Source organism: Diabrotica virgifera, chromosome 3, assembly GCF_917563875.1.
Source record: "Diabrotica virgifera virgifera chromosome 3, PGI_DIABVI_V3a".
NCBI classification, from domain to species: Eukaryota; Metazoa; Arthropoda; class Insecta; order Coleoptera; family Chrysomelidae; genus Diabrotica; species Diabrotica virgifera.
The window spans coordinates 52,182,295-52,206,841 of record NC_065445.1 but is presented as its reverse complement, the minus strand read 5'-3'; the positions used below and the strand labels follow the sequence as shown (position 1 = coordinate 52,206,841).

Genomic DNA, 24,547 nt, shown 5'->3' with positions numbered 1-24,547 from the left:
GTCGATATGCGATAGGCCCGCCCCTGTGTTTCCCAATCTAAGGTTGCTATGGACATCACCGGCACGTGTTTTGCTGTTTGTAGAAATAATATATTTCTTACCTTATAGTTTCTGTGCTTCCTTATAAATAAATGTAAAGTAACCAACGCTGCGTGAATGAATAGAGAAAGAACAGTCGAAAACTAACTTATACATACACATTACACATACAATAACAGAAATGTAAACATAACCTGCCTGACTCAGACTAAGGAACGACTAACGAGCGACGAGCGTAATAGCACCCACTGGTTCGCGCGCGCCGGCACCGGCGCACCGCACTTACGACAATTGCGCGCGCATAAGTTGCCATAATATATGTAATTTTACCAGTAATTACATAAATTACGGTAATTTATGTAAATTTATCATAAGTTACGTTAAATTTCATAAATTACGTAAATTCCAAAAATTACATAAATTACATTAAGTTACGGGTATCATGTAATATTACCGTAAGTTACGTGTAATTTATGTAACGTAAGTTATGTAATTTTACAACTCACATCACTAATCGTGGCTGAATGGATCAAGTAATCCAAAGCCAATAAGGAAGAAAAAAAAAAGATTTTGCATAATATTTTGCAATCTAAATTTTTTTAAAAAAGTTCAAATGTTTTAAAAACTTTCTGAACAAAAAGTAGACCATTTAGAAGTTTGATAATTTTTTTACATATCAAAAGGCACTCTGCCTATCTAATACACATTATTTAAGCGGCCTAAGCACTGTTTTAAAGTTATAAACAATTTTTTGGCTTATAAACAAATATAGTGAGGACATTTGAGTTGGAATAAATTCATTTTTTTCGAGAATGAGCGACTCTGGAGATAAATCCTGAAACAGGCCAATTTTTATATTTAAATTATAATTTCTTGGCATATATATCATACTAATGACGTCATCCATCTGAGTGCGATGACCTAATCGATGACTTTTTTAAATGAGGATAGAGGTCGTGTGCTAGCTTATTCGAAAGGTTATTTAATTCTCTATTCACTAATACAGACATTAACATAATTATTTATACAGGGTGCCCATTTTTTTTAAATTAATTGAGACAAAAAGAAGAAAGCCTATAATTTATTTAATTCGAAATATATTTTACTGTTGTCCTTAAAACAGAAAAAAATATTTATTTGATAAATAACTGAAAAATGAATTTATTCCAACTCAAATGTCCTCACTGTATTTGTTTATAAGCCAAAAAATTGTTTATAACTTCAAAACAGTGCGGACGCCGGTTAAATAATCCAATTTTAGCTCTGTGAAATGTATTAGATAGGTAGAGCGCCTCTTTATATGTAAAAAAAATTAGCCAACTTCTAAATAGTCTGCTTTTTGTTCAGAAAGTTTTTAAAAAATTTTAACTTTTTTAAAATATTTAGATTGCAAAATTATTATGCAAAATCTATTAAGTCGATTTTAATGAAATTTGGTGGACAATTTAAGTATAATGTAAGAATTGTAAGAATTTTCTAAGCGAATTACGAAGGTTCTAAGTGCAACCAAAGTGGTTGAAAAACATTTAATAAAAACAGGCTTATTTTGCCCCCTTATTTCGTATTTATTGCTATTTTACAGAAAGGTTAATAATTTAAGACATTTTTAACCGGACGAATATGATACAAAATTCAATTATCTTTATTTTATTTCCCCACGACATTTTTCCAAAATGAATCGTTTTAAAGTTATAAGCAAAGAAAGTAGAAAAAAATCGATGTTTTTCGAAATTTTTATATATTTTAATTTTTTTACTAATGTTCCGGGCATATTTGAGAAGGAGCATAAGTCAATTATTATTATTGAAGCTGTCACCTAACTTTATCTGCAAAAATCCGAATGCCACCTCGCACATCCAAAAATAGACGATTTTTCACAGATCCGTTCTGGTCTATTATGTTTAAATGGGATTAAGTCACAATTATTGGTAATGAAAATTATTTTTTGAATTGACTAATGTTTACCTTTCGATTTCCACTTCTAAAATCGTTCTCAAAAAATTTTATTTTTAAAAATTCCATGAAGATGTATAACCTAGTTTTATTAGGTTATGTATGCCTTTTCAAAAATTGACACACTTGGCCTTGCAGGCCACAGCAAATGTGTGGTTGAAAAAAAAATTTGAGGGTGATATTATTTTCCCAAAATTTTTTTCAACCACCCATTTCCTGTGGCCTATAAGATCAATGCCAATTATGTCAATATTTGAAAAGACATACATAACCTAATAAAATTAGGTTATATGTAGGTACAGCTGTGATCACTGAATAGTTTACACACTTGAATATCCAGTGGCCAATTTTTTGAATTTTTTTACCTCGTTTAAACGCACTTTTTACGTCAAAGTGACGTTACACACAGTGGCGGACCCAGAATAGGTTGATTAAAATTAAAAAATCAAAATAAAATAAGTCTATTTTACAAAATGTAACAAAATGAGTAATTTGAGTAAAATTATCGAGTTTGGCAATTGCTCTTGGTTTTGTGCGTCATTCAAATGCATATAGGCATTTTGAACGCGTTTAATAGCTTTTGATTTTATTTTTCAATACGCGGGAAATTTTTGACACGTAATTTGACATTTAGTAAATCCGTACCACACTACGATTTTACAGTATTATAATATAAAAAGGAAGGTGTAAACTATACAGGGTGTCCAGAAACTCTACCGACAAACGAAGACAGGAGATTCCTCAGATAATTTTAAGATAATTTAACCCAATTCACCTAGTCCGAAAATGCTTCCTAAGGGAGCTAGAGCTCTTTGAAGATGGCCTCATGTAATTAGTTTTTCTTGAATACTTCCAGAACGCTTCCATTTAGAAAAACGAAAATTTGTATACGTATTTACTTTCCAGAAATGAATCGATTCCATCCATTGCGAATATTTCTAGTACTGGTCATAGGCGTCCGTTTTGGGTAGAGCAACGTTTATTTTATCACATAACTTTTTTGTCTTCAACTTTTAAGCATTTTTGATACTGGATTATTAAATTGTGAGGTATTCTAGTACTAAAAGGTACTCTTAATTTAAGTCGGTAGGACACACCGTTTTCTAGAAAAATCGATTTGAAAGTTTTTAGTTTTGGAAATTTGAAAAAAAAATTGAAAAAAATTAAAAAAAAACGATGCATTTTATCAACTTAAACAAGAGTAATTTTTAGTACTCGAATATCTGATAATTGAATAATCTTAGTGTCAAAAATATTTAAAAATTAAAGACAATAAATTTATGCTATAAAGTAACTGTTGACCTACCCAAAACGGACGCCTATGACCGGTAATAGAAAATCACCATTAATGAAATCGATTAATCTCTTGAATATAAATAAATGTACGAGTTTTCATCTTTCTAAATAATTTTTTTTAGTCTTCTTTTTTGAAATTCAAGAACGAAAAATTTTCAAACCGATTTTTCTAGAAAACGGTGTATCCTGTCGACTTAAAGTAAGAGTATCTTTTAGTACTAGAATACCTCATAATTTAATAATTTAGAGTCAAAATGCTTAAAAATTAAAGACAAAAAAGTTAAGCGATAAAATAACCGTTGCCCTACCCAAAACGGACGCCTATGACCGGTACTAGAAATTCACAATGGATGGAATCGATTCATTTCTGAAAAGTAAATACGCATACTAATTTTCGTTTTTCTAAATAGAAGCGTTCTGTAGGTATTTAAGAAAAACTAATTACATGACGCCATCTTCAAAGAGCTCTAACTCCCTTAGGAAGCATTTTCGGACTAGGTGAATTGGGTTAAATTGTCTTAAAATTATCTGAGGAATCTCCTGTCTTCGTTTGTCGGTAGAGTTTCTGGACACCCTGTATAGAAACCGCAACTGTACATCTTCCCAAAGTTTCTAAAATACTCTTTTTGAGAATTATTTCCAGAGTGGAAATCGGAATGTCAATCATTAGTTAATTAAAAATGTAATTACTTAAATTAGACATATCACAAAAAAGCAGTTTCAGATCGTATGTATTTTGTTTTAAACTGTTTTCACATAGTGAAATATAACTTTATGAACCGTTTACTTATAACATAGTTATAAACTGATCAAGTTAAAACTTACCGGAAATTTACTGGAATGTGTATGGAGACCCTGAGGGGCAGGACTAGAGGTGGCTATGGGTGGATCTAGCACAGTGGCGCCGGGTATGCTTGGTTCATTGTACAACGGATACGGGGGCATTCTGTAGGGAGGTGGAGTGCTGCTAGAAGATTGTTGTTCTTGTACGACTCCTGGTTGTTGAGGTAGTGGTTTTGGTGGTGGTACTGGTTTATATGGCCCATAGCCATCCACCTCGGCTGTAAATAAACAATAATAACGTAATGAAAATACATATTTTTATTGTTTAAATGCATAAAATAAAATATTAGTAATAAGTCATAATATTTAATAGATTATTTTTTAATAATTTTAATTTCCAATCGTGTAGTAAGATTTTTCATCACGGTTAATTCTGTCCAATCAGATTATTATTACTATAGTGGGAATTTTCTACCTAGATTATTATACTGGAAATATTTTTAAACTAAATTTACAATCAAGATGCAGTAGAAATAAACAAACCAAGACACGTTAAATACTACTAGGAGCACTCCCGAATCATAAATTTACAATGTATAAACTTTGGAAATCATGATTTGGGATTTACAATGTATATACATTGTAAATTATGATTTGGGAGTGATCCTAGTAGCATTTAACTTATCTTGGTTTGTTTATTTCTACTGCATCTTAATTGTAAATTTAGTATAGGTAGATTTATTTCTTTTTATTTACTTACAACGAGTTTCCTACAGTGGTGTTAAAAGTCCTGCATCACCTAAGCGCCTTATAGTTTTTGAGGTTTAACACAAGTTTTTTGTATATTTTCGCTAATTCATTTTAAGTTTGTGCTTGTAATTAGCATTATCGGTATACTTATTAACGTTTTTTAATTACTAGCTCAAAATTCTATAGAAAAGATTAAAATAATCTGATTGAAGCGATTTCCCATAATCCGAAAAAATTATGAGGTGATTATTAAGTTGTTAAAGTACTATTAAATTGAATCTTAATGACAAATTTGCCACATATTTTGACTATATATAAACACTTTAGTTACCCTAACATATTTATTCGCTCTTTGATTTTTGATAAAAAGGTACCCAAGTAGCAATTTTACGACCTGCAACCAATTTTGTCTTAATGGGACGTTAAATTTAAGGACAAAATTGGTTGACAATAAGCCTTAACCAAGGACAACGTCTGTTTTTCCTATGGACCAACGTTGCTGCTAATAAGTCATATAATCTGATGACCAACCGACATCGGGAATAACGACGTCAATTATTAGGATAAGGTTTGACGTTAAGCTGACGTCGCTCTTAACCTATCTGTACTATAAGTGCAATTAAGTGGCATACATCAACGACTACTCAACGTCGGGAATTACAACGTATTTTTTAGGATAGATGCCAACGTTCACAGGACGTTGGTGTTTTATCGAGTATGGTAGACGTATTTTTCGGGAAGACGACAACGACAATCCAACGTTGAGAATACCAACGTTAATTATTAGGTTAAGGTTTAACGTTAAGCTGACGTCGCGCGTCGGGTATAACCTATATACTACAATGTAATTTACTGGAAGACATTTAACGACTGCTCAACGTCGGGGATTACAGAGTATTTATTAGTATCGGACCCAACGTTCAGGAGACGTCGGGTGTTTTCTCAGTAGGTATATGGTAGATTGCTGCGTGTACTTGCGGGAAGGTGAGAACGACAATACAACGTAGGTAATAACAACGTAATACTTAAGTAAAATTGTATACGTTAACCTGACGTCAAAGGTTTTTTTATGAGATACCTGTAATTTACTAAAAAACGTCGACGACTATCCAACGTCGTAAAGTAAATTTTCGACAATTGGTTGTTTAGTTTCCAACTACAAAACGACGTAAAAATTTGCTGATTAGGGCCTATCTGACTTGACTTGTATGACTATAATATGAAAGATATTACATTGCATAACATAACCTTACTTTTTTACACTTGGTTTTTCTAGTTTTTCTATAAACAGTATATTAACAATAACAATTTATTGAATAAAAAACCTATATAGTTAAAAAGATATATATAGTTGTTATTTGAGAAAAAGAATGTCTCAAAATGAAGGGGAAATGCATGGAAAAAAGAAATCAAAAGCTTTTAGACATTCAACATCCTTTTACAGACAAAAAGCTAAACTTTCTGAAAATGGCACATACATAACCTGAACAGCTAATTACTCAAAATGGGACTAAAGATTTTCATGAGGTAAACATATGCAACAAATAAAAATAACAAACTATAAGTAGATTAATAAATGCATTCATAAAACCCTTTGGTTTAAGCTGCCTGATGTACATACACAAGCATCTACCACCAGATTAAGGCGTGTTCACGACGACGACCGGTCGTCGGGAGTCTGTCGTCAAGACCAGGTTGTTTGCACTTACTTTAGGACGTATTAGGTATACCAATAGGTAAATTCGAGGTGTGCAACGTAAAAATAGGTTATACTAAAGGTCGGCAGGGGGTGTCCTTGTCCAAATCAGTTAAAATGTAGTGCAATTTAGGTCGCGAGTCAAATCCGCCATTAATGAAAGATCGCCATGGTTCAGCCATTTTTTGAAACATAATGTTTCGCAATTTTTTTGCTAGATTTTAATGAATATTTTATTTTAATTAACGAATTTTGTTTATATATAAATCAAGGATAATTTTGTATGGGTCTAGACATAATAATATGTTTTTTTAATTACGATGGTTATTTCTATTTTTACCGTTTTGTTCGATTTAATCTGTAAATTTCTGAGGCGCTTTCAGTTTTTAGCAATTTTTATACCTAGTTTAACAGTACACTTCCTTGCGTTTGTAAATTTTCGACCGCATTATGCAATGAGGCAGATGATTAATAAAATAATTATACAAGTCACTTAGGTTATATTCTGAATAGAAAAGGAACCTACTTAAATAAGTATCAACAGGCCGTCATGAATCTTAGTTTCTGATGATTTAATATCCTCCAAGATTATTAACCTATTTGGTAAAAATTAAGTGTGTCGGCCGTACTTCTGTGGTAGAGAATATTATACTATTACTTTACAAGACCAAAGTCCTAAAAAACCAACGTAATTTGACGATAAAATATCTCGAGCTGAGAAGTCGAGAGGGGGACGTCGAGGCAACCCGTATTTCTATTCCCCACTTAGGTGCAAATAGCGGTTTTCTGACCGTCGTCGCAACGTCGCGTATTAACGTTGGGGCATTTAATCCAACGTTAAGACGTCGTAATATTACGTCCAATTGCTTCTTGGGTAAAAATGTTATCCCAGACCAAACAAACTAAATTATCGAACGAAAAGGGTTTTGAAATTATTTTTCACCATAAAAACGACAAATCTAGTCGCGAAATAGCATCCGCAGTGACCAGTTATCAATCTATAGTAATTAGAGTCATTAAGAAGTACATATGTTGAACAAGTAAAAATCTACAACAGACCGCGTATTTGGTAAGGTGATGCAGGACTTTTTAACACCACTGTAGTTTTGGCAACTGTCACATTTAAGAAAATGAACCATAATAAACTTTTAGTTTCGCATCTCATGTCAAATTATCACGACGACAATAAAAATCGGCAATTTTAAGCGCTCGATTGCATTTCTGTAAGATTATTTCATGAATAAAACTGTATTTATAAATAATTTTAACATTTTATTGATAAATTCAACTGAATATTTACTAAACTGTGCTGTTCAAGGACTACCTATCGGAAAGAAGCGTATGCATAACGAAGAAAAATAAGATGAATATGACTGCTGGAGTACCCCAAGGGTCAGTCCTGGGACCCACACTATGGAACATATTATACAATGGGGTACTAGAGGTAAATAGAACACAAGGAGTAAGGGCAATAGCATACGCAGACGACCTAGCCCTACTAATCGAGGACGACACGAATCGGGGCATCATACATAAAGTAAACACAGCAATAGAAAAAACCGCGAAATGGATAGAGAACAACGATTTAAAATTGGCAGTAGAAAAGACTGAGATAATTATCTTGAGGGGACGGCGGGATCGAAAAGACATTAATTTTCGGTTCAGAGGCTCCGAACTAAAACCCCAGAAAACAATTAAGTATTTGGGAATAATCTTCGACGACAGAAGGTCATTCGGCCCACATATACAGGAAGCATGTCGGAAAGCGGAGGCAAGGACCTCAGTCCTACAAAAATTAATGCCGAATATAGGAGGCCCTGGATCACACAAACAGGCAGTAATGCTACAATCCATTATGTCAATAATATTATACGGGGCCCCAGTGTGGCATAAGGTCGTAAATAAAGCCAAATACAGAGACGCTTCTCAGAGCGCAAAGAAAACCCCTGATCAGAGTGTGTAGCGCGTACAGAACCGTATTAACCGTTGCCCTACAGGTAGTGGCCGGAGCTGTGCCGGTGCACATTATGACAGAGGAGAGGGTACGAATGCATCGAAGGGGTAACGGAGCTATAAGTTCAGGACCAGAAGAAAGAAGAAGAAGCCTGGAAAGTTGGCAGGATCAGTGGTTAAGAGAAACAGGCAAAGCCGCCTGGACGAGGACCCTTATCCCTGATGTAGTGAGGTGGTATGAATGCAGACACAGGCGCGTTAACTATTATTTCACACAATTTTTGACGGGGCATGGATCCTTTCGGTCATATACATATCGTATAAGAAAGACTGAGGACGATCTGTGTACCGAGTGTGGAGTAGTGGATGGCGCGCACCACGTGATATTCGTATGCCCTGTATATGTATCATGCAGGGCGAACCTCGCTGCAGCTGAGGATAGGGTCCCCTCTGGGTGAGCCCCAAGAATTAATGCATTATGAATGAAAAAATGTTTGACTTGATCATGTGCACTGAAACGATGAAGCATAAGGAAGAAAGAGAGAGGAGACTCCAACAAAGATAATCTGTTTGTATTTCTTTTGAACATGTCGTGTCGTTTTGCGCCGACCGGGGTGGGTAGCCAATATACAACTCCCACTTCTGCCGGGGCAGTCATTTAAAATAAAAGAATTTTTAATCCTAGTGTTAGTTAATGTTAGATGTTTTGTTTTTCATGTGCTTATATCTTGTTGTGTTGTGAGTGTATAGATGAATGGGCCACTCCTACAGGAGGTGGGGAATGAAAGTTTAGTTGTTCTCACTAACTGTTTAGTAATTCTTAGCCAGTTTACGGTGGATGGGATGTTAGCGTGGTCGCGCCCCCTCACCCATTATCATGCAGATAGGTCGGTTGCCTTACGGACCCTGACTGGCTGCATGCGTGGATGGGGTGGCGAAACCGGGTTGTCATGACAGTCACAGAGCGCACGCAGAGAGTGCTAGACGGGGGTGACGAGCAAAGCTGGCGGGTCAGAGCTATGCCCGCTAAGGTCGGTTCCTGGCCCGCCGGTTGGAGAAAGAGGAGGTGAGTTTAGTTGGTAGGCGGCTCGCTACAGTTAGGCGTAGAGAGTTGAATCCAACACACTTGGGACACCTTCCCAGAAGTCTTTAGAAGATTTTCACCTCCCAAAAAAAACTGTGCTGTTCACTTTGACAAGTTGAAAAATGTGTGTCAAATTAATTGGGATAAATGTCACTGAATATGTTTACACAAAGACTTGAATTTTACATGTAAGTATTAAAAGATAACTTGTCGAATATCACTTGATTGTAAGAATAACTAAGAAAATAATGCTCCAATTTTGTTTTCAAACTTATTTTCATTCGGCAATAGTCACTCGAGCCCTCCGGGCTCTCATGTCTCTTTCCAGACAACGATTTTTCGAAAAATTGTCGCATTATTGTCAATTTATTCTCACTCTCTCGTACTATTAATGTTGTACCTACTACGATTTAAAATATTTTGATGACTAGGAGTTGCTTTAAGAAATTAGCCAAATGGTGCTAGGTAATTTATTAACCAATTTAAAAAGAATCCTGTTAATTAAAATGGAGTACTATTATGAATGTGTGTTTTATGCTTTATTCACATCTATTTTTCCACCATTTGTTTTTCTCAAATTTGCCTTATACAGGGTGTTTGGTAAAGAATGGGCCAAAGCTTAACCTTAGATTCCTGAGATTAAAATAGGTCCATGTAAGATAACTTACCTTAGTACAAAGTTGATAATAACCAAAATACAGAGTGTCGAAGTTAAACTTTTATTTCATTTATTCTTAAATATTTCCTGACAAGCATGAGCTTACAACACGAAATTTGGTAAGCGGGGTTTATTTGGGACGAGAAATCTAAATTCGCCACCAAAAATGATGTGTTGCCCAGAGGGCGCCACATACGTCTTTCAGCGCTCAAATAATACGTTCAATTTTTTTTATCCCCCCGTCTATATCTTTTTGGATCAAAATTTTTATTTTCTTAATATTTTTACTTAAAAAAGATATACTACATTCATCTCGCTAAACTTAACCGTTTTCGAAATTTTAAATCTGTGATGCAACATAATTATTGTTTGCCGAATATAACTATATCATTGTAGTTACACACGAAAAATAAACTTAAGTCCACAATAATTTCCGAAAATGTATCGCAAATTTCTTCAAATGGAGTTTGCGTTGCAATAACATAAATAATAGAACTTGCACAATTATTTTAGTGTAAGAGCTGGGAGCGGATTTTGGGCGTGATAAGTAATATGGAAAAACTATACGGGGATATGTTGAATTAGTTGTGTACATGACTTTCACCAACGGCCGGAAACCAGAGTTGGGGACGAGGGTAGTTATAAGGGGCCAAAGTCGCTGTTTTTATTATTTTTTTTTATGACGCTCATGATCGAGATAGTTCACCAAAATTTGGGAATAAGTAGGTCATGACGTACCTAAGTAAAATCTCTAGGGGCTCAACGCTGCGTGGCCGACAAAGGGGTGGGGGTAGGGGTGAATATAAAAAATATAAGGGGTTTTTTGGGATGTTCGTAATTGAGATAGTGCACCAAAATTTGGGTATAAGTAGACCATGACATAAATAATTAAAATCCCCAGAGCTGGCAACCAGAGTGAGGAAGGAAGGTAGTTATGAGGGGTCAAAATTCCGTTTTTTATTATTTTTTTTGTGACGCTCATGATCGAGATAGCGCGCCAAAATTTGGGAATAAGTAGGTCATGACGTAACTAAGTAAAATATCCAGGAGTGGAACGCTGCGCGGCCGACAAAGGGGTGGGGCAGGGGTGAATATAAAAAAATGTAAGTGGTTTTTTGCGACGTTCGTGATTCAGATAGTGCACCAAAATTTGGAAATAAGTAGACCATGACATAACTAAGTAATATCCACAGAGGCGGAAAGTCAGAGTGGCGGACGAGGGTAGTTATAAGGGGTAAAAGTCGCGGTTTTTATTATTTTTTTTGTGGCGCTCATGATGGAGATAGTGCACCAAAATTTGGGAGTAAGTAGGTTATGACGTAACTAAGTAAAATCTTTAGGGTCGGAACGCTGCTTGGGGTACAAAGGGGTGGTAGGCAGGGCTGAGTATAAAAATATATGGGTTTTTTTTGCCGTCCGTGATCAAGATAGTGCACCAAAATTTGGGAATAAGTAGATCATGACATTACTAAGTAAAATCTTCAGGGGCGGAACACAGCGTGGGGGACAAATATTGTGCCGGGTCACAAAAAAAATAATACACACTGAGACTTTGACCCCTTAAAACTACCTTGATCCCCAACTCTGGTTTCCGGCTCTGGGGATTTTACTTAGCCAAGTCATGGTCTACTTATTACCAAATTTTGGTGCACTATCTCAATCTAGCACGTCGCAGAAAACCCCTTATAATTTTTATATTCACACCTACCCCCAACCCATTATCGGCCACGCAGCGTTCCACCCCTGGAGATTGTACTTAGTTACCTCATGACCTACTTATTTCCAAATTTTGGTGCACTAACTCAATCATGAGCGTTAAAAAAAAATAAAAACGGCGATTTTGACCCCTTATAACTACCCTCATGCCCAACTTTGGTTTCCGGCTCTAAGGATTTTACTTAGTTATGTCCTGGTCCACTTATTCCCAAATTTTGGTGCACTCTCTCAATCACGAACGTCGCAAAAAAACCCCTTATATTTTTTGTATTCACCCCTGCCCCACCCCTTTGTCGGCCACGCAGCGTGCCATCCCTGAAGATTTTACTTAGTTACGTCATGACCTACTTATTCCCAAATTTTGGTGCACTCTCGCGATCATGAGCGTCACAAAAAAAATAATAAAAACGTCGACTTTGACCCCTTATAACTACCCTCATCCCCAACTCTGGTTTCCGGCTCTGGGCATTTTACTTAGTAATGTCATGATCTACTTATTCCCAAATTTTGGTCCACTATCTCAATCACGAACGTCTCAAAAAACCCTTTATATTTTTTATATTCACCCCTACCCTCACCCCTTTGTCGGCCACGCAGCGTTCCGCCCCTAGAGATTTTACTTAGTTACGTCATGACATACTTATTCCCAAATGTTGGTGCACTATCTCGATCATGAGCGTCATAAAAAAAAATAATAAAATCCGCGACTTTGACCCCTTATAACTACCCTCGGCCCCAACTCTGGTTTCCGGTCGTTGGTAAAAGTCATGTACACAACTAATTCAACATATCCCCGTACAGTTTTTCCATATTACTTATCACGCACAAAATCCGCTTCTATCTCTCCGACTACAATAATATTACGCAAAAAATTATGTTGCATCGCAGATTTAAAATGAGTTTATATCGAAAACGGTTAAGTTTTGCAAAATGAATGTAGTATATCTTTTTTATGTAAAAATATTAATATAATAAAAATTTTGATTCAAAAAGTATGTAGAGTGGGGGATAAAAAAAATTGAACGTATTAAATGAGCGCTGAAAGACGTATGTGGCGCCATCTGGGTAATAAATACATCATTATTGGTGGCAAATTTAGATTTCTTGTCCCAAAAAACTCCCGCTTACCAAATTTCGTGTTGTTATCCCATGCCTGTCAGGAAATGTTCAAGAATAAATAAAATAAAAGTTTAACTTTGACACCCTGTATTTCGGTTATTATCAATCGTACTAAGGTAAGTTAGCTTAAATCGACCTATTTTAAGCTCAGTAATCTAAGGTTAAGCTATAGCCCATTTGTTACCAAACACCCTGTTAGAAACCTGGTAGTTATCAATGTCGAGTTTCTGGATATTTGGTTTTATGGATTTATGGGTTACACAGGGTAAATATTAATATGTTTATGTTATTTTACATTAAACATTAAGTAAACCAAAGTGATGTCAATCCGAAGAAACCAATTTTAAAACAAATCAATAAGTTCAAGTACCTGGGATGTTCAGGATACCAAGATTCAAAAATAGAACAGGCCAGAAAATCTTTCAAAAAAATTCAAAAGACTGGTACTCTCGAAGCAAACTGGAAATTCGTCTACGATTATGAAAATACGTACGACCAGTTAAATAAATACGACCAACCAGTTGGACTGTGCCCATTGAATTGGCAAGTACCTAGCATCTTCGAGCAGGGAACCATGGCACCCTTTTAGCATGTGTTCCACTATATCTATTAACATCGACTTGTAGTCATAAAATTTTAATATATTATATTATGTAAACCATATATGATGGCGTTAATAGTCTGGGCTGATTATCGGAGAATAGGCCATTTTTGGGAAAAGTTATTTACCAGCAATTTTATTGCTGGAATCGAATCTTATGATTGTATATATTAATAATATAGGTATGCAAAGTCCGCAGATAGTGTGCTACTTTTTTTATAAACAAAATGGCGCCCAAAAATCGTGTTTTTTTCAATTTTTGCTCTATAACTCCAAAGATTTTAACTTTACACCAAAAATACTCAAATAAAAATTCACCGCAATTAAATTCTGCATAGACGTGTTTTTTCCGATTTATTTCGACGAAAGCTGTCCCCGGAAAAAGCGGGTTTTCCAACAAAATCTTTAATTTTCAACTAAAATTTTAGATATTTAAGTAATTGTTAATCAATAAATAAATAACTTGGTAATGTAAAAGCCCTTTTTGTATAGATTATAATTCCAGAAGCCGATGGAAATTGAATGAACAGTTTAGCAACAATTGAATTGTTAATTAAAAATTTACGGTCGCTATAATAACGACAATAATTATGATGCATAAGAATAGCTATGATTTTTTCATAAAAAGACACTATACCTATCTAGTGTACTTTACAGAATTGAAATTGGACTATTTAAGCGGCCTCAGGAATATTTTAAAATTATAAAGAATTTTTTGGCTTATAAACAAATAGAATAACTCGGGAAATATTAAACTAAATGCCAAAAACAGCGGCAGGACGCTTCTTTTAAAAGAAAAAACGTTTAATTATGATGAGTAGTTCCTGAGATACAACCGGTCAAAGTTGACCGGAATTTACGGCAAAGATATAAACAATAGGATCATAGTTTTCAAACCATCACCTTGTTATTTTTGTCCTCTTTCTCCGTACCAATTTTCATATCCTTAAAATACTCATAACGTATATTATTATAATAAAAACTATCGATAATACGTGTGAAAATTGTCAAAAATAGCAAAATTCCAATCAAAAATTAGGTTGGAGAAAATGTAACCCTCAAAGTTCAAAATCGGTATACGTTAAAAAAATGCATTTTCTCGGCTTCCCGTGGAGCAATTTCCTTCATTCTTTTTTTGTTCCGAAGTAACTCGAGTAGAGCCATCGAACTAACGCATTATTAAATGTCAGACTTGCTTTTGTTTTTTTATAACAAATTAATTTATTTATTATAACACAAAATTTTAAATTGTTTAAATAAAAATTGTTTAAATAATTATACAGCTTTCAAATGAGAATATTTATGTTTTTAACATTAAAAGGTACACTTGTAGTAGGTTTATCTAAAAAAAAGCCAACAACTGGAAAAAATATGTAGTTTCCTGTTCTTATAAATAAATTAATCTATTATAACAAAACAAAAGCAAGTTTGACATTTAATAATGCATTAGTTCGATGGCTCCACTCGAGTTATCAGAGAACAAAAAAAAATGAAGGAAATTGCTCCATGGGAAGCCGAGAAAATGCATTTTTTTAACGTATGCCGATTTTGAACTTTGAGGGTTACATTTTCTCCAACCTAATTTTTGATTGGAATTTTGCTAGTTTTGGCAATTTTCACACGTATTATCGATAGTTTTTATTATAATAATATATGTTATAAGTATTTTAAAGATATGAAAATTGGTATGGAGAAAGAGGACAAAAATAAAAAGGTGATGGTTTGAAAATTATGATCCTATTGTTTATATCTTTGCCGTAAATTCCGGTCAACTTTCACCGGTTGTATCTCAGGAAACACTCGTCATAATTAAACGTTTTTTCTTTTAGAAGAAGCGGCATGCAACTGTTTTTCCCATACCGTTTTCACAATTTAATTTAGTTTAACATTTCCCGAGATATTCTATTTGTTTATTAGCCAAAGAACTGTTTATAATTTTAAAATATTCCTGAGGCCGCTTAAATAGTCCAATTTCAATTCAGTAAAGTACATTAGATAGGCATAGTATCTTTTTATGGAAACATCATAGTTATTCTTATGCATCATAATTATTGTCGTTATTATAGCGACCGTAAATTTATAATTAACAATTCAATTGTTGCTAAACTGTTCATTCAATTTCCATCGGCTTCTGGAATTATAATCTATACAAAAAGAGCTTTTATATTACCAAGTTACTTAATTATTGATTAAAAATTACTTATCTAAAAGTTTAGTTGAAAATTAAAGATTTTGTTGGAAAAACCCGCTCTTTCCGGGGAAAGTTTTCGTCGAAGTAAATCGGAAAAAACACGTCTCTATGCAAAATTTAATTGCGGTGAATTTTTATTTAAGTGTTTTTGGTGTAAAGTTAAAATCTTTGGAGTTATAGAGCAAAAATTGAAAAAAACACGATTTTCGGGCGCCATTTTGTTTATAAAAAAAGTAGCACACTATCTGCGGACTTTGCATACCTATATTATTAATACATACAATAATAAAATTCGATTCCAGCAATAAAATTGCTGGTAAATAACTTTTCCTTGTATTTTGCTAATTAGCCCAGAGTATAACACTATATACAGTGTGCTAGTTTCAAACTACTCGGCAGGATGCACTGAAGATGTTCTGTATAGAACGAAAACGTTTTGCAATCCATGACATTATAAATATTTTTTTAAATAAACGATTTTATACCAAAATACATCTCGAAGTTTTTACTTCTGTATGAGTTTTTTAAACTATGGTATACAGCCAACTATTGGGATTTTCCCATTGATTTTTTTTATAAAAATAAGGCTCCTACGAGCCTATATCTTCTCAATATTGTATTACGGAGTTGAATCCTGGACACTCACTGAAGCAATGAAGAAAAAATTTGAAGCCTTCGAGATGTGGCTATACAGGCGAATCCTAAGGATATCATGGACGGACAAGATAACCAACGAGACCGTATTACGAAGAGTGGGCAAAGAAAGTGAGAAAGGGAGAAAGTTAGAATATCTCGGACACATAATGAGAAACAGCATTAAATACAGATTACTGAAGGTAATCCTTTAAGGTAAGGTATTCGGAAAGCAAGGAATTGGGAGAAGAAGAATATCATGGTTAAAGAACCTGAGCAAATGGTTCTCCACAACAACAACTAATCTATTTAAAGCATCAGTTAATAAAATAATTATAGCCAGAATGATCGCCAATATTCGAAACGAATAGGCACTAAAAGAAGAAGAAGCAGTCTTATATCACAGTGGTCAAGTCCTGCTACCTGCAGGCAATTGAGCTGCGCTTTTAATTAATAAGTGCTTTTTTTGAGATGGTTCATGTCATGAACGAGAGAGTGGGATTGGATTCGTTGTTACTTAGAATAGTTATTATTTGGTAGTATTTTATCTTGGAAAGGTTTGCTTAGTTTCCTTTATGCTTGTTTACTATTGAGTCGAAAATAATATACTTTATTTATGCTAGCATTAGAAAACACTCTTCATCTTTTTAAATAACCTTTCATAGTTTTTATATCTGAAGTTAAACTTTCTTATGGGGTATATTCGTTGCTACTTAGGGCAGTTATTATTTGGAAGTATTTTATCTTGGAGAGGTTTGCTTAGTTTCCTTTATGCCATTTTCCTATTGAGTCGAAAATAGTATACTTAGTTTTGCTAGCATTAGAAAACAGTCTCCATCTTTTTAAATAATCTTTAAATACTTTTTAAATCTGAAGTTAAAGTTTCTTATAGGGTATATAATATGAATTTATGTCTAGTCGCAAGACTAATGTAGAAAATCTAAGATGTACACGTTGAACAGAAGTGGTGCAAGTTCTGAGCCATCTCCTGTCAGTCAGCATCGGGTTGATGAATAAAGCAGTGGTTTTGCAAGGAATTGTAACTTGTAAGCAACTAAGTATTTTACTTCAGATGGTATATTTTTACCAAATTGTTTTGTCATATCCTTTGTAAATTATGACTAACTTAATACGAAATAGAGTAAGTTTTCAATCTAAATAATGCACATAAAATAATACTAAAAATATTACTCTACATCCCACCAGATTGAAAACAATGGGAACATTCTCTGGTTATACCTCCGAGGCTTCTAAAATTTTCAAACCATAACGGATGCTGAGACTAAAGAAGATGAGGGAATTTTACAATTTATAATTCACGTCCCATCTGCTCAGCGCGGTAAAGTTCCAACGAGAATGGTTCCCTTCGTACTCCAATCAGAGTAAACATGTAAATAAAAAATGAATAACCATTTTCAATTTCGTTGCAACACGAAAGTTCCCTCATCTTCTTTAGTCTCAGCATCCGATATGGCTTGCAAATTTTAGAAGCCTCGGAGGTGTAACCAGAGAAGGTTCCCATTGTTTCAATCTGGTGGGATATAGAGTTATAGTAGTCACAAACAATTGGAGTGGGACGCCAAAGGAATAAATGTCGACGGTGAAAGGCTCTCCCACCTACGATTCGCAGACGACATAGTTCTTATAACAGACAACTTAAAAGAGATTAGAACTATGCTTACTGAGTTATAGCTAGAATATATAGAAAAGTGCACAGAGTATAACAAGCCTATCTTTCTTATATTCGTGGATTATGAAAAGGCGTTCGATACTATAGATCATCATAAAATGCTTCGAGCATTGACGGACTGCCGCATTGACTACCGATATATCGCCTTGATTAAAAGTATCTACGAAACTGGTACAGCTTGTGTTCGACTTCATGAAGATACCAAGAAATTTAGAATAGAACGTGGAATTAGACAGGGTGATACTATCTCCCCGAAATTGTTTACAGCTGTTCTTGAATTTATGTTCAAGCAAATGGAAGGAGAGGATAATATGGGAATCAATATAAACGGGGAGGATCTGAACCACCTAAGATTTGCCGATGACATCGTTTTAATATCTGATAGAGTTGATAAAGCTTCAAAAATGCTGCACACGCTCTATAAAGTGTCAAAAATAATTGGTCTTAAAATTAACACCTCAAAGACAAAATTTATGACCAACCTTGTAGTCAGCGATAAAATTCAGATTGAGAGTCATAGCATCGACCAAGTAATAGCTTACAAATATCTAGGGCATGAGATTCGCTTAGGCCGAGATAACCAGACAACTGAAATACAAAGAAGGATAGGTCTCACATGGGCTGCCTTCGGTAGATTAAATAACATTTTCAAGTCTAATATTCCAATTTGTTTAAAAAGAAAGGTTTTTAACCAGTGTGTTTTGCCGGTTCTTACATATGGTGCAGAAACACTAACTCTGACAAAAAGAACAATAAATAAAATAAGAGTTACACAACGCTCTATGGAAAGATCAATGTTAGGTATTACCATCAGAGATAAAGTACCAAACCTAGAAATAAGAAGAAGAACAGGAGTCACGGAGGCAGTTGAAAGAATAGCCATGGCTAAATGGGCTTGGGCAGGACATGTTGCCAGACTGACGGATGACAGATGGACCAAAAAGATTCTGGAATGGCGACCAAGGCAGGAGGCATATCGAAGCAGAGGACGACCACCGACTAGATGGACGGATGATATCAAGCGCATCACCACAAATTGGATGCAAGAAGCTCAAGATAGAAATAGGTGGAAATTTTTACGGGAGGCCTACGTTCAGCAGTGGACAAATATAGGCTAGTTGATGATTACTGAGTTAGATGCCGCCTGTAAAAAAGTTGGTTTAAACATAAATTTTGGAAAGACACAATACATGACAAACCTGGTACCAAGCGAAAATCCAAAAGTCGACGTCAACGAAATAGCATTGGTCCATAAATATACATACTTAAGGCATGAAATCCAAATTGCCAGGGACAATCAAACTGCTGAATTACAGAGAAGGATCACCTTAGCATGGGTCGCATATGGAGCTCTATCAGACATCTTCAAGAGCAACTTGCCAAATTATTTGAAAAGGAAGAGGTTCAAATAATGTGTGCTTCCAGTCATGACTAACGGCGCGGAAACAGTATCGTTAACCCAGGCCACAGCAACGAAACTTAGAGTGGCCCAAAGAAGAATGGAACGGTCACTACTTGGACTGACTCTCAGAGATAGGGTCAGAAACGAAGAAATCAGAAGAAGGACAGGCGTCACAGATGTCATAGAGCGAGTAGCATGGCTGAAGTGGAATTGGGCGGACCATGTAGCCAGAATGAAGGACAGGAGGTGGACCCAAAAAATTACAGTGTGGAGACCAAGAGAAGACAGAAGAAGTAGAGGTAGACTACCTACACGATGGACAGACGACGTCAAAAGGATTGCTGGGGATTGGTTGCAGAAAGCCCAAGATCGACAAAACTTGAAGAAATTAGGGGAGGCCTATGTTCAACTTTGGATGCAGAAGGCTGGATGATGATGATGATAGAGTCATATTTTTAGTTATTTTATGTGCTATTACATTGAAAACTTAGTCTTTTGCTAGCAGTTGCCCTAGGGCATCCCTGCAATTTCGTTCGTTGCAATCCGTAACTGCACACCGGGGTTTGTCCTGGTTGGGTCAGAGAGAGCAGCATATGTGCCTCCTGATGAGAGACTAACAAGTTTCGAAACCGGTAGAGGTGCTTACTGCTCTCTCTGATTGAACTAGAATATAATGTGGCCGTAGTTTCGTGTTGCAACGAAATTGAAAATGGTTATTCATTTTTAATACGAAATAATATATTCCATCGCAGTTTTAAGCTGTAGCTGCTTTTTAAATGCTTTCATTTAAAATTTTTGAAAATACTATTTCAAGAGAAGCGTAGTTACTTGCAACATTTCTCGGAAAATATGTGTGATTTACATCCTGCAAATTGTTTAGCATTTTTTTCCTTCATTCGTCCGAATTGCTTTTTCATTTTAATCAACAACAGACCGCCGGCAAAAAAGGTCTGTTTTCTTTGTTACGTATCCTACATACGTACTATGCTTTTTCTATTCCACTTTTCTGATGAAAAAGCCCGTGGGCTTCAAAAGTAATATCATTTCGAATTGGCGTACTGTCTTCTGCGAATGTCGATAGAAAAATATATTGACTTCAAATTATGGCAAATTGCTTCAATGTTGAATATTTACGATTTTTCTGTACATTTCTCACGAATATGTACACAAAAAACATAAACAAATCAATATGTCTCTAAAGCATACCTAGAGTTATAATAAAATACTTTCATATTATGTACCTATGATCGATTTGACTGTCGTGTATTGCAGTGGTTATTAGTTTAATAAGTTAGAGCCAGTGGCAGTGCCTAGTGTAATGTATTGGGGGAGCACACATATTAAAATATACATATAGATAACAGCGTGGACCTCCGCTTGAGCCCTATTTCTATTGGCACAATTTTTTGAGTGCCGTCAAATTGTAAAGATCAAAGGACTTTATTAACTTAAAATTATATTAACTTAAAATTATAATTTAGTTTTTAAATGTAACAAACAAGGCCTTTGAGCATGGGATCATACATGTTCATTAACTCGGCCCATGGAGAGTTAGAGCCATCTTCTCTAACACTCACATGGGTAATTCGTACCTGACGCGTCCATGTCGCGGGGGTGGGCACCTCTCACTTCAGTAGGCCGGAGTGAACAGGTGGCGAAGTTCAGGTAGGGACCCAGTTCTGTGGGGTATAACGCGGACCCCTGCCCAGGGATACGGGTGAAGACCACAACGGCGGAGACGGCGTAGAAGAGGATCTTCGGTTCGGCGTCAATGGCGGAAGTGGCAGGCCTGTTTTTTCGGCATACCACTGCAGAATCGGATCTAAAATGGGCGGTTGTGGATTCTGGTTGACGAAGAAACATCGACGGCGAAAGAAAAGGAGCAGATTGGGCTCTTTAGTCCTGTAAGACAACCAATCTAAAGGAAGAAAACCTTGATTACAAATTACCCGGTCCTCCAGGTAGGGGGTTAAGACGTCAGGCCGGTTCCCTGTCACTTGTAAAAATTAGAAAAATACCAAAAAGCCTAAAGATTGCCTCGGAATCTCGGACGGATTAAATAATAAACGACTTCGGCGACGGAAAAGGATTATGAACATTGGCACCTGGAATGTGCAGAGTATCAGCGGAAAGATGGAAGAAATAACTGAAGAAATTAAAAAACTAGATATGGATATAGTTGTCTTAACCGAAACAAAGAAGAAAGGAATAGGTATAGAAAAAGTAAACAATTATGTACATAATATATTCAGCGGAGTTTCAAAACACGAGAGAGCGAGAAGAGGAGTATCCGTTCTAATACACAAAAAACATAAACATAAAATCACTGACTTTGAAGCAATAGACGAAAATATAATAAGAGTCAACATAACGATAAAAGAAACACCTATTACAATACTTGGGATTTATGCAATCAGTGATGATGAACCTTACACAGACAAAGATGAGTTCTTTGCTAAAGTTAACGACGAAATTACGAAAATTGGAAATAGAAGAGAATTGATAGTTATGGGAGACCTGAACAGTAGAGTAGGTCGTAAAGTAGATAATAAGGTGGTAGGTCCCTACGGAGAAATAAACCAGAATGATAATGGTGAGAGGCTAATTGAAATATGTGAAAACCATCAATTAAAAATAACCAATGGATTTTTTAAACATAGAGATGTACACAAGTACACCTGGACCCAAACTACAAGAAATTTAAAATCAATTATAGACTATGTCATCATAAAACAAAATACTAATATGCAAGTACAGGACACAAGAGCATACAGAGGAATAACATGTGGTTCAGATTATTATGTCGTAAAATCAAAAGTAACCTGTCCATTTAGATATAAAATAACACATAATCAAACAAATTATCAACCCCAACAAGAAGAAACTTTGGAAAAAAGAAGTTATAATTTGGATAGTTTGACCCAAGAGAGTACAAGAATACTATATCAACAAAGACTGGACGGCAAACTAATGAATATAACAGAAACATCAACAGTAGAGGAGGTATATAGAAACGTAGTCGTTAGCGTTAAAAAAGCTGCAGAAGAAGCACTCGGCTTTAACACTCAAATACAAAGTGAAAAACTATGGTGGAACAAAGAAATAGAAGCACTCGTAGAAGAGAAAAAGCAAGCGTATATCAGATGGCTGAGCAGTAAACAACAAAAAGATAGAGATGAATACCTGGAACTCAAAAGAATAACAAGAAGAACAACAGTAAAAGCAAAAAGAGAAATGTGGGATAAGAAGTGCCATGAAATTAATACCTACCTGGGAGGCAGAAAATGTACAGAAACATGGAAGTTCCTCAATAAAATAAGAACTAACGAAAGGAAGAGCACAAACATTCAATTAATATCCACCCAAAAATGGGAAAAGTACTATGGGGAACTACTGACAGAAAATAGGGACGAATACTTAACTCAATCACCAACAGAGGTTAACATTGAAGGAGAAGATATAACAATACAAGTGACAGAAATTAGAAAAGCTATAAAAGAACTGAAAAACGGTAGGTCTCCAGGACCAGGGGATATCCCAGCCGAACTAATAAAATGTGGATCACAAAAATTGTTTGAAACCGTCACTTGGTGCATAAATCAATTTATAAATGGTTCTCCCGTACCCGACCAGTGGAAAATTGCTTATATTTCGTCGATCCATAAGAAAGGAGATAAGCTTAAATGTGAAAACTATAGAGGGATATCAGTGACTAGTACATTCAGCCGTTTGTATGGACGAATAATTAGAGACCGCATTGAGAAGGAGTACAAAGACCAAGAGGAAGAAGAACAATCCGGTTTTCGAACAGGAAGAAGCTGTACTGATAATATCTTCTGCCTCAAACAACTAATAGAAAAAAATTAAGCACAAATCAAGAAACCTACCTCATGTTTATTGACTTGCAGAAGGCGTACGATACAGTTCCTGTAAACAAACTCTGGAACGTGTTACGACAGACGAATATTAGTGTCACCTTAATAAAAGCCTTAAGAAATTTGTATGAAGGGTCAACATCACAAATAAAAACTGGAAACAGATTATCGCAAAGCTTCCTGGTTAATAAAGGTCTACGTCAGGGGTGTTGTGTATCACCGACCTTATTTAAAATATATGTTGCAAAAGCATTGAAAGAGTGGAAACGAAAATGCAGAGGCATGGGCGTAGACCTTGGAGAGATTTGCTTATATACATTGCAGTTTGCTGATGACCAGGTTGTTATAGCAAACGATAAAGATGATTTAGAGTACATGGCAAGGAAATTACAAGAAGAATATAGAAAGTGGGGACTAGAAATTAATACAGAAAAAACAAAATACCTGCCAATAGGTACCGAACTATCGAACATCACATTAGAAAATAATGAAATCATCATGCCCTGCGACCATTACACATATCTAGGAATCGTTTTTGACACAACGGGGAAAGATGATGAAGAAATAAAGAGAAGAATAACACAATCCAGAAAAACAATAGGTTGTCTAAACAGCGTACTGTGGAATCATGAAATAGGAAAAAGAAGAAAACACAATATCTACGAATCTCTTATTAAAAGCAGTCTATTGTACGGAGCAGAAACTTGGTGGATAACCGAAAACAACAGAAGAAAACTGGAGGCAGTAGAAATGGACGCTTTTAGAAGATCAGTAGGAGTGTCACGCAGAGAGAGAATACGTAATGATGACATAAGACAGCGAATGGGGGTTGACGGCTCTCTAACAACAGATATAGAAAGAAAACAGCTGATATGGTACGGACACGTCCAGAGGATGGATAACTCAAGACTCCCTAAAATAATTATGCAATGGGTACCACCAAACCGCAGAAAGAGAGGAAGACCCAAGAAATCTTGGAGAGAGGGAGTAACGAAGGCGATGAGCGCAAGAGATCTTAGAGAGGGCCAATGGGATGATAGAGTGTAATGGAAATTAGGCATCGGACAACGTCGCAAGACGTTTTAAAACCGATTGATATATATGTAAC

At 35.5% G+C, this 24,547-nt stretch overlaps 1 protein-coding gene across 4 annotated transcripts in view; it reads right to left on the bottom strand.

Annotated features, from left to right (window-relative positions):
- LOC114349276 (uncharacterized) overlaps positions 1–24,547 on the bottom strand; it is a 599,066-nt gene that overhangs the window by 177,406 nt on the left and 397,113 nt on the right. For all 4 annotated transcript variants that reach the window (XM_028299624.2, XM_028299662.2, XM_028299661.2 and 1 more), the window contains one exon: positions 4,114–4,349. In XM_028299624.2, the coding sequence (XP_028155425.1) occupies positions 4,114–4,349 (236 nt within the window). The remainder of the gene's footprint in view (positions 1–4,113; positions 4,350–24,547) is intronic.